General features: G+C 51.8%; 2 protein-coding genes across 2 annotated transcripts; one reads left to right on the plus strand and one right to left on the minus strand.

Annotated features, from left to right (window-relative positions):
- Window positions 1-2,943: 2,943 nt before the first annotated feature.
- LOC137846815 (olfactory receptor 14C36-like) lies at window positions 2,944-3,906 on the minus strand. The gene has a single exon (XM_068664927.1). The coding sequence runs from the start codon at window positions 3,904-3,906 to the stop codon at window positions 2,944-2,946; it is 963 nt and encodes a 320-aa protein (XP_068521028.1).
- A 3,270-nt stretch (window positions 3,907-7,176) lies between these two features.
- On the plus strand, window positions 7,177-8,403 carry LOC137846817 (olfactory receptor 14A16-like). Its single transcript, XM_068664928.1, has one exon. It carries the CDS (start codon window positions 7,444-7,446, stop codon window positions 8,401-8,403), a length of 960 nt encoding a protein of 319 aa, XP_068521029.1. The 5' UTR covers window positions 7,177-7,443.
- The last annotated feature ends 955 nt before the right edge of the window (window positions 8,404-9,358 follow it).

A 9,358-nucleotide genomic window follows, 5' to 3' on the forward strand; every position in this document is an offset into this window, starting at 1 on the left:
AGCTACATGCAGGCACTGAAGGTAATGTCTTAACTGACAGCAATGAAAAATAAAAGGCACAGTCCAGTAAGAAATAAAAGACACTCTTCAGCTCCATATTAAACCCATATTACCTCCACTTAGCTCAATTTCCACAATGGAAAACCTTAGAGAAATTGAAATTATATATATTTTTGTGTCAGGCACAGATTTCAAGGCCACTAAAACCACTCTTTTCCCAGGACTTCATTTCCTGATATTCTTTTTTTGTACTCAGAGAGTCACATGTTGAAATCTGGAGCTCTCTTGATTTACAGAAGGAAGACAAGAGACAAAACAAATGAAATGCACTAATTTTCAGAATTTTTAGGCTTGTCTATGAATTCTCATCCAAATTTGCACACATTTTCCCAAACACGTTCCTTCCCAAAACCTTAAATAGTGAAACTGTGTTCCCAGGACATGCATGTATTGGCACATTGCAAATCTCCACATCAGATCTAAATGGAGCAGAGAGCGATGAAGGTTAGAGGGGCAGGATAGGTCCTGCCTTTAGCTCTTTGCTGTCCACCAATGGCCACACCTGATAGGACTTCCCTTTCGTCCTTCCTCTTTATGAGCTGGCCAAATCTTTGTGGGTGTACAGTTGCATAGCACCATGGCTCTCCATGTGCCAGACTCCAAGCAATACCCAGAAACCCAGAGCACAGCCTTAGAAAGAGGCCCAGAGCACAACTGAAGAAAGCAAATGTGACTCCTATCTTGCACGAAGGCAAGACAGAGGTCAGACAGCCTTTCCTCAGATCCTGCGAAGGTGATGTGTTGAGGGATTTTTGAAACAGCAAGGAGGCCATGACTTGCTGCAGCTGAGCAAACTGAGTTGCCAGGACGACTATGAGAAGTTCCCATGACAGTGTTCCCACATCGCCTGATTGAAGAATTTAAAAAATATTGTTGCCAGCAGCTGGCTTCAAGGACGGGATCTACGTGACCGCTAATCACAAGGGGGTTGTTTTCTTGCAGGTGGGGTTGTTTTCTTGCAGTTTTTTGACTGCTTTTGACCAATAATATTGTGTGAGACACTATCCACCCCTGTTAAGTTTGCTATAAAAGTCAGGCTATTCAGGTAATAAAGAGAGAGTGTGATCTGACCACATGGGTGTCTGTTGTGTTTTTGGCCATTCTTCCTGCAACAAGGAGAGTATTAGAAATTCTGAGAGAATTTCTCCAGCTTCCTTATGCAAGATGCTGGGCTAGATCTTCGGTCTGAGGGACAGTTTTTGAGGCTCCCAAAGGCACAGGAAAGTGAAAGGGGCATTAGCATGCTATGGATATTCTCCCTTTGCCTGTGGAGCATACAAAGGCATCCAGCCATGGACAGGCCCAAGGAGAGGGCTCGTCCTTCCTGCGGTCACTGCTGCATTCCAGTCCTTGGGGTGGACCCAAGATGAGGACTTGTTGATGAATTTTGGGCTGAGGTTCAGCACGCAGGTGGGGAAGACTGTCTCATGGACATGTGCTGGACACAGCCAGAGGAACAGCAGCAAACTGTTGCGGCTGCTGGGCCATGTTTCCATCAGTCAAAGCCCTGACACAGGGCACAGGCATAGTTTTGATGCCACCCAACTGGAAAGATGGTTGCATTAAGGGCTGGAGAATATAGGGCACCAACCAGTTCTTCCTCAGACACTTCCTAGGCTTGGCAAAGCACCAGGAAACCATGGACTTGTGCATAATAAGAAGCACAGAATCTTAGAATTATTAAGGTTGCAAAAGACCTCCAAAATCTTCTGGTCCAACCATCCCCCTACCACCAATATCACCCACTAAACCATGTCCCTAAGTACTACATCCAACCTTTTCCTCTGCACAGCTTTCAGGCCAGTCTGCCCCAAGCCTGTAGCATTGCATGGGGTTGTTGTGGCCAAAGGGAAAGACGCAGCACTTAGCCATGGTGAACTTCATCCCACTGGCCTCTGCCCATCAATCCAACCTGTCCAGGTCCCTCTGCTTGGCCTTCCTACCCTCTGGCAGATCGACGCTTCCCTCCACCTTGGTGTCATCAGCAAACATACTGGGGGTGCACTCAATTCCCTCATCCAAATCATCAATAAAACGTTAAAGAGGATGGGCCCCAACACCAACCCTTGGGGAACACCACTGGTGACTGGTCACCAGCTGGATTTCACTCCATTCACCACTACTCTCTGGGCCCAGCCACCCAGCCAGTTTTTAACCCAGCAAAGTGTGTGCCTGTCCAAGCCATGGGCTGCTGGCTTCTCCAGGACAATACTGTCAGAGACCATGTCAAAGACCTTGCTGACGTCTAGGTAGACTATGTCAACAGGCTTTCCCTCATCCCCCAGACACGTCACTGGTCATAGAAGGAGATGAGGTTGGTCAGGCTGGACTTGCCTTTCTTGAACCCATACTGACTGGGCCTGATCCCCTGGTGGTCCCGCATATGCTGCATGATTGCATTCAAGATGACCTGTCCCATCACCTTTCCTGGCACCCAGGTCAGGCTGACAGACCTGTAGTTCTCCAGGTCCATCTTATGACCTTTCTTAAAGATTGGCATCACATTTGCAAGTCTCTACTCACCTAGAAACTCTCTGGATGACCATGACCACTGATAGATGATGGAAAGTGTCTGATAGGTGATGGAAAGTGGCACAAGCTTCTGGAAAGCTTGGTAACAACCTTGAAAAAACAGCCAAGACTTTAGACAGTGCACTGCAGAGATCCCATTTTATTTTGCAAATGCTATGTAAGAGACTACTCAGACCTTCTCTTAGACACATATTTATAGACCCTCAAGAGCAACAGGGAGTCTCAATCCTCCGCAGAAGTAGGGTGAAAAAGAGATATTGCTCTAAGAGCATAATAAATCAAATGATACCAAAGAGAACAATAACAATATTGATAATGAAAGAAAGACCAGGCCTGAGGGGAGGTACCAAGTTAAGTCACTTCTGGAAAGAGGGGAAATTTGTCACTATTGAGAAACATCCATGAAACTACTTTCCTAATAGCCCACTTGAGCTCCTTATTCCTGATGCTGTAGATGAGGTGGTTCAATGTTGGAGGCATCACCGAGTATAGAACTGCCACTACCAGGTTCAGGGATGGAGAGGAGATGGAGGGGGGCTTCATGTAAGCAAAAAAGCAGGTGCTGATAAACAGCGAGACAACAAACAGGTGAGGGAGGCATGTGGAAAAGACTTTGTGCTGGCCCTGTTCTGAGGGCATCCTCAGCACAGCCCTGAAGATCTGCACATAGGAAAAAAGAATGAAAACAAAACAGCCAAACGCTAAACAGACCCCAACCACAACTACCCAAAAAATCTTCAGGTAGGAATGTGTGCAGGATATCTTCATAATCTGGGGGATTTCACAGAAGAACTGGTCCACAGCATTGCCTTGGCAGAGGGGCAGGGAAAATGTATTGGCAGTGTGCAGCAGAGCATTGAGAACCCCACTGCCCCAGGCAGCTGCTGCCACCTGGACACAAGCTCTGCTGCCCAGGAGGCTCCCGTAGTGCAGGGGCTTGCAGATGGCAACATAGCGGTCATAGGACATGACAGTGAGAAGAAAATATTCCGCTGAGACCAAAAAGACAAACAGAAAGACCTGGGCAACACATCCTTCATAGGAGATGGCCCTGGTGTCCCACAGAGAATTGGCCATGGCTTTGGGGACAGTGGTGGAGATGCAGCCCAGGTCAAGGAGGGCAAGGTTGAGGAGGAAGAAGTACATGGGGGTGTGGAGGCGGTGGTCGCAGGCTACGGCGGTGAGGATGAGGCCGTTGCCCAGGAGGGCAGCCAGGTAGATGCCCAGGAAGAGCGCAAAGTGCAGGAGCTGCAGCTCCCGTGTGTCTGCGAATGCCAGGAGGAGGAACTCGGAGATGGAGCTACTGTTGGACATCTGATGCCTCTTGGCCTTGGGGCCTGTCCAAAGACAAAAGGACACAAGGATCTTTGGCAGAGTTCTCTGAGCAAATCTCAGAGAACCACTTTCAGCACCACTCTTTCTTTCTCACCCACCTCCACAATTATTCACTTTCTCAGCAGCATCTTCATTCTCCTTTCTGGATGAAGCTCTGGTTTGTGCTGGCTGAGCACTGTTTGGAGCCACGACCTCTGCACATGAGCTCCATTGGATTCAGCACTGCTGGGAAAGGCGGTGACCCATTCTGAAACTCATAATTTCATTCAGATGCAGTGTACCTGTAATACAGGGAGGGTGTTCAACATCCTACAGCAGGATAACCCCAGGAAAACCCCTGCTGGATGAAAATAAACCACAGTGACCTGAACAGAGACAGATTATTTCCCAGCACTAGGCACTGCAGTGACCAGAGCCATTTTGGCTAGAACAGCTTGGGCACTCTGCTCCCAGGGATTCACCTCCAGAGCAGGACTCAGTATTCCGGTGTTTGAGCTCTATCTTTAAACCCACTCCCCAGGAAGTCTGAGGGGAATAGCAAGGGCAAGATGGATGAGAGGGGAAACAGAAGAAGGGCACAGGGTTCCTAGTGAGGGATGCAGGAAATGGAGTGAAAGATGGATTCTGGGGGGGGAGGAGGGGTTCTTTGTTCTGAGGGTCCTGCTGCCAAGGGGACAACGCAGCCTGAGATCCCATAGTTGTGGGGGCAGAGGCTTTGCTGGATGGCAGTCAAGGCAATGGAAAACATCAGCAGTGCTGGGATGGCACTGAGGTGCCCAAATTACCCTGCCATGGAGTTTCTGGGAGCAGCTCCCTCTCATTCCCTACCTGTGGTTCTGCTGCCTGCAGCTGTCCCTGCCTGCAGCTGGGTCTCTGTCCCCACGCCTCCTGCCTGCAGCTCACAGCCCCCACCCCACCCGCTGGGTGCTCAGCTCTGCCCTGCAGACACCTCCTGGCAGCAGGGCTTTGCCCAGTGGCAGCTCGCTTGGGGCACGTCCTAGAGCCCAGAGCACAAAGACCCTGCTGACACTGTGCAAGGGGTGATGGTGGAGCTTTCTATGGGCTGAGGGGCAGGAAAGGGACTTAATGGGGTATCCTTATAAACCTCCTTATGAGGGCTCAGGAGTTTCTGAATCTTCTGGGAAATAACAGCCTCTACTTAGATTTCCAGTGAGCCAGAGAAGAGAAAACTGAAAGCAGAGTCTGAGGAAATCTGTGACTAAAGCACCTAACCCATGCCCTGACTCTCCTCTTACAAAGACCCCTTGCATACACCCTGGTTGTGCTGTGGAGCTGTGAGCAGGCTGCCCCAGGCAGCAGCCTCCCACCAGCAGCAGGACCCTGCCCTGCCGGGGGGGCTTCTCCCACCCGCAGCTTCTCCCTGCAGCGCCCTGGGCAGCTCCCCGGGCAGGCTGAGTGCTGAGCCTGGCAGGCGGCAGAGGCCCTGCCCCGCCACACAGCCCCTGGGGCACAGCAGGGACCCTGCTCTGCACCACAGCCCTGGACACCCCTGCCTGCACCCCCGGCTTCACAGCTTGCAGCTGGCCCATGAGAAGGGAGCACTCGGGGCCGGGATCTCAGATACTCCTCCCAGCTTTGTGTCATCAACAAAGGTGCTGGGGGTGCACATCATCCACTTCATTGATGAATAAATTGAAATACAGAGAGGAACTTTGGCATGTCTTGTACCCCTACACACCCAGTTAGGGCAATTCCTGCTGCAGGAATCAGTCAGCAAAGTGTTTAGAGAGGGCCAGTCAGTGTTTGCTTTGTCTGCTTCCAAGTGTGTTCCCCAGGGGAGACCCTGCTGCCATCCTGGAGCCGTGAGCCCTGGAGCCCCAGGACCATGTGCAGGGAGCCTGGTGGGGGGCAGAGCAAGGGAGGCCTTGGGCTGGGCCTCTGCTGCTGAGCTGGGCTGGGCTCCTGGGCCCAAGGGGAGCTCCTGGCAAGCGGGCAGCGCTGCAGAGAGACAGCTCTGCCCAGGAGCAGCTCCTGTGCACAGCGCAGCAGGGCTGGGGGCACTGCCTGCAGAGACACAGTGCTTAAAGGCAGGCAGAAGTGGCAGCATGCCCAGAGCTCCCTGCGGGAGAAGACTTCCCAGCCCTGCACCCAGTAAGTCTCTGGCTGGAGGGCAATGCAGCCGCAGTTCCTGGAGGCAGGAGAAGCCGGGGGTGCAGGCAGGGGTGTCCAGGGCTGTGGTGCAGAGCAGGGTCCCTGCTGTGCCCCAGGGGCTGTGTGCTGGGGCAGGGCCTCTGCCGCCTGCCAGGCTCAGCACTCAGCCTGCCCGGGGAGCTGCCCAGGGCGCTGCGGGGAGAAGCTGCGGGTGGAAGGAGCCCCCCTGGCAGGGCAGGGTCCTGCTGCTGGCGGGAGGCTGCTGCCTGGGGCAGCCTGCTCACAGATCCACAGAACACCAAGATAATTTCACTCTCATCTTTCCTTAGCTTCTCTTTTCAGTTTCTCTTTTAGGCTCAGTGAAAATAGAAATAAATGATGTTATTTTCTAGAAAAGCCTTACAGTCCTAAGGCATCCTGAGAAGATTTCAAGAACCCCCAGTAAGTCCCTATCCTGCCCCTCAGACCACAGAAAGCTCCACCACCACTTGCCCAATGTCAGCAGGGTCTGTGTGACCTGGGCTCTAGGATGTGCCCCCAGCGAGCTGCCCCTGGGCAGAGCCCTGCTGCCAGGAGGTGTCTTCAGGCAGAGCTGAGCACCCAGTGGGTGGGATGGGGGCTGTGAGCTGCAGGCAGGAGGCGTGGGGACAGAGACCCAGCTGCAGGCAGGGACAGCGGCAGGCAGCAGAGCCATGGGCAGCGAGCTGCTCCCAGTACCTCCATGGCAGAGGCGATTTGGGCACCTCCCTGCCATCCCTGCACTGCTTATGCCATCCACAGTACAGCCCCCTGGACTCTTCCCCTCCCCCAGCATAGATGTCTAGACATAATTGCATGGAACTTATTAACGAGTCGCCTTTGGAGTCAGCGATGTAATTCAGGTACAGCTCAGACACGGAGCCTGCACGTTCTGCCATGCAGATATGTTAATGGAGGAAAAGCATCCATGTCCCCTCCTGATGTGTAGGGTTGTGGAAATGTTGTGTGTGGAGCTGTGAATGAGCTGTCTCTGTGTTCAGGTCACCCCATGTTTAGGGCATTCCACTCTTTTCCTTCACTGGTTCTGCTGGGCTGCAGGCTGTCCTCCACTAGGGCACAGCTCTGCCATAGCAGCTCTGTGCTATCCATGGAGAAGACATGTGAGAGATAAAGGCATGGAAATGCTACTGGACATCTCAACTAGGTCAGCTGCAATGATCTGTCTGTCTCTTGCTACGTGGGGAGAACTGAGACAACCCCCAATATCTGAGGATTTTGGAGATCTGCACATTGAAATTGGATTATTTTGACCTCAGCACACTCTTCCGAGGTTTATACAAGAAACTGAGTTTTCCTCACAGAATCTGGCATAATATCTTGCTGTATTTTCCTCCTCGGACAGGTCCCCATGCCCAAAGGAATCAAATGTCCAACAGCAGCTCCATCAGCGAGTTCCTCCTCCTGCCATTCGCAGACACACGGGAGCTGCAGCTCCTGCACTTCGCGCTCTTCCTGGGCATCTACCTGGCTGCCCTCCTGGGCAACGGCCTCATCCTCACCGCCGTAGCCTGCGACCACCGCCTCCACACCCCCATGTACTTCTTCCTCCTCAACCTCGCCCTCCTCGACCTGGGCTGCATCTCCACCACTCTGCCCAAAGCCATGGCCAATTCTCTGTGGGACACCAGGGTCATTTCCTATGCAGGATGTGTTGCACAGGTCTTTCTATTTCTATTCTTGATATCAGCAGAGTATTTTGTTTTAACCATCATGGCCTATGACCGCTACGTTGCCATCTGCAAGCCCCTGCACTACGGGAGCCTCCTGGGCAGCAGTGCTTGTGCCCAGATGGCAGCAGCTGCCTGGGGCAGTGGGGTTCTCTATGCTCTGCTGCACACTGCCAATTCATTTTCACTGCCCCTCTGTGGAGGAAATACCCTGGACCAGTTCTTCTGTGAAGTTCCCCAGATCCTCAAGCTCTCCTGCACAGACTCCTACCTCAGGGAAGTTTGGGTTGGCATGGTTGGTGTTTGTTTAGCATTTGGCTGTTTTGGTTTCATTGTTCTTTCCTATGTGCGTATCTTCAGGGCCGTGCTGAGGATGCCCTCTGAGCAGGGCCAGCACAAAGCCTTTTCCACGTGCCTCCCTCACCTGTTTGTGGTCTCCCTGTTTCTCAGCACTGGCATGTTTGCCTACCTGAAGCCTCCCTCCATCTCCTCCCCATCCTTGGACTTGGTGGTGGCAGTTCTGTACTCAGTGGTACCCCCAACAGTGAACCCCCTCATCTACAGCATGAGAAACAATGAGCTCAGGAGTGCTATTAGGAAACTGATTACGTGGATTTTTTTTAAGATTCATAATTTTTTCCTCTTTCTCCACAAATGACTTCCTTTTATTTTCCCTTGCAGGCCTAATAATTACTTACATTCTCATTATGTTATAATATCTTCAGTGTCATTTCCATTTATTACACTCCTAGAAAGGTATTTTATTCATCCTGCATCTCCTGAGTATTAAACTGCTCTGTTTACTCTGCACATCCTTTGCCTCCCTGTGTGTCAGCACTGTACATCAGCACTGACTCTGTCTTAGCATCTCCTTAATTAAACAGCATCTCTCCAATGCACTGCCTGAAATCCTGCCTCTTCTTTCAAAGCTGGTACCAGCAATAGGTATGAGCAGTGTGGTGGTTTCTCACTGATGGGCAGCTAATATACCACTCTTTCACTCTGGCTTCTGAAAATAACAGACAGAGAAAATAGAGTCAAAGAGGTCTCCAGTGTTGATTCAAGGAACAGGCAGATCACTCATCAATTGCTGTTACGGGCTTAACACACTTTGTAGAGAGATTACGATGATTTATCGAGCATTGCTAACAGGCTGGATCCATGAGAAACTAAAAGCAAGGTAAAAACACCTTCCCCCTATCTACCTCTTCCACCTCCTCCTAATGAGCAGTGCAGGGAAACAGGGAATGGGGGCTGCAGTCAGACCATGATGCTTTCTCATGATGCTCCTTCACTGTCACTCTCTGTCCCACCTTCAGCGTGGGGTCCTGCCCCTGCTCCTGTGTGAGCCCCTCTCTGCAGGCTGCAGCTCTGGCCTGGTGCCTGCTGCTGTGGGGGCTCTCCATGGGCCGCAGCCCCATAGAATCATTAAGGTTGGAAAAGCAGGCACTGATGTGCTGAAGGCAGAGCAAGGGGTGACAACAGCCAACCCCCTGATGGTATAAAAGCAGTCCCTAGGGAGCACCGCGACCCAGGACAGACTTTGGCAGTTAGTGCAGTCAGTTTGCGTGGGGCAGTTCAGGCAGGGCAGGGAGGAGCGTGGGGAGGATCCT

This window comes from Anas acuta, chromosome W (assembly GCF_963932015.1).
Source record: "Anas acuta chromosome W, bAnaAcu1.1, whole genome shotgun sequence".
Taxonomy (NCBI): Eukaryota; Metazoa; Chordata; class Aves; order Anseriformes; family Anatidae; genus Anas; species Anas acuta.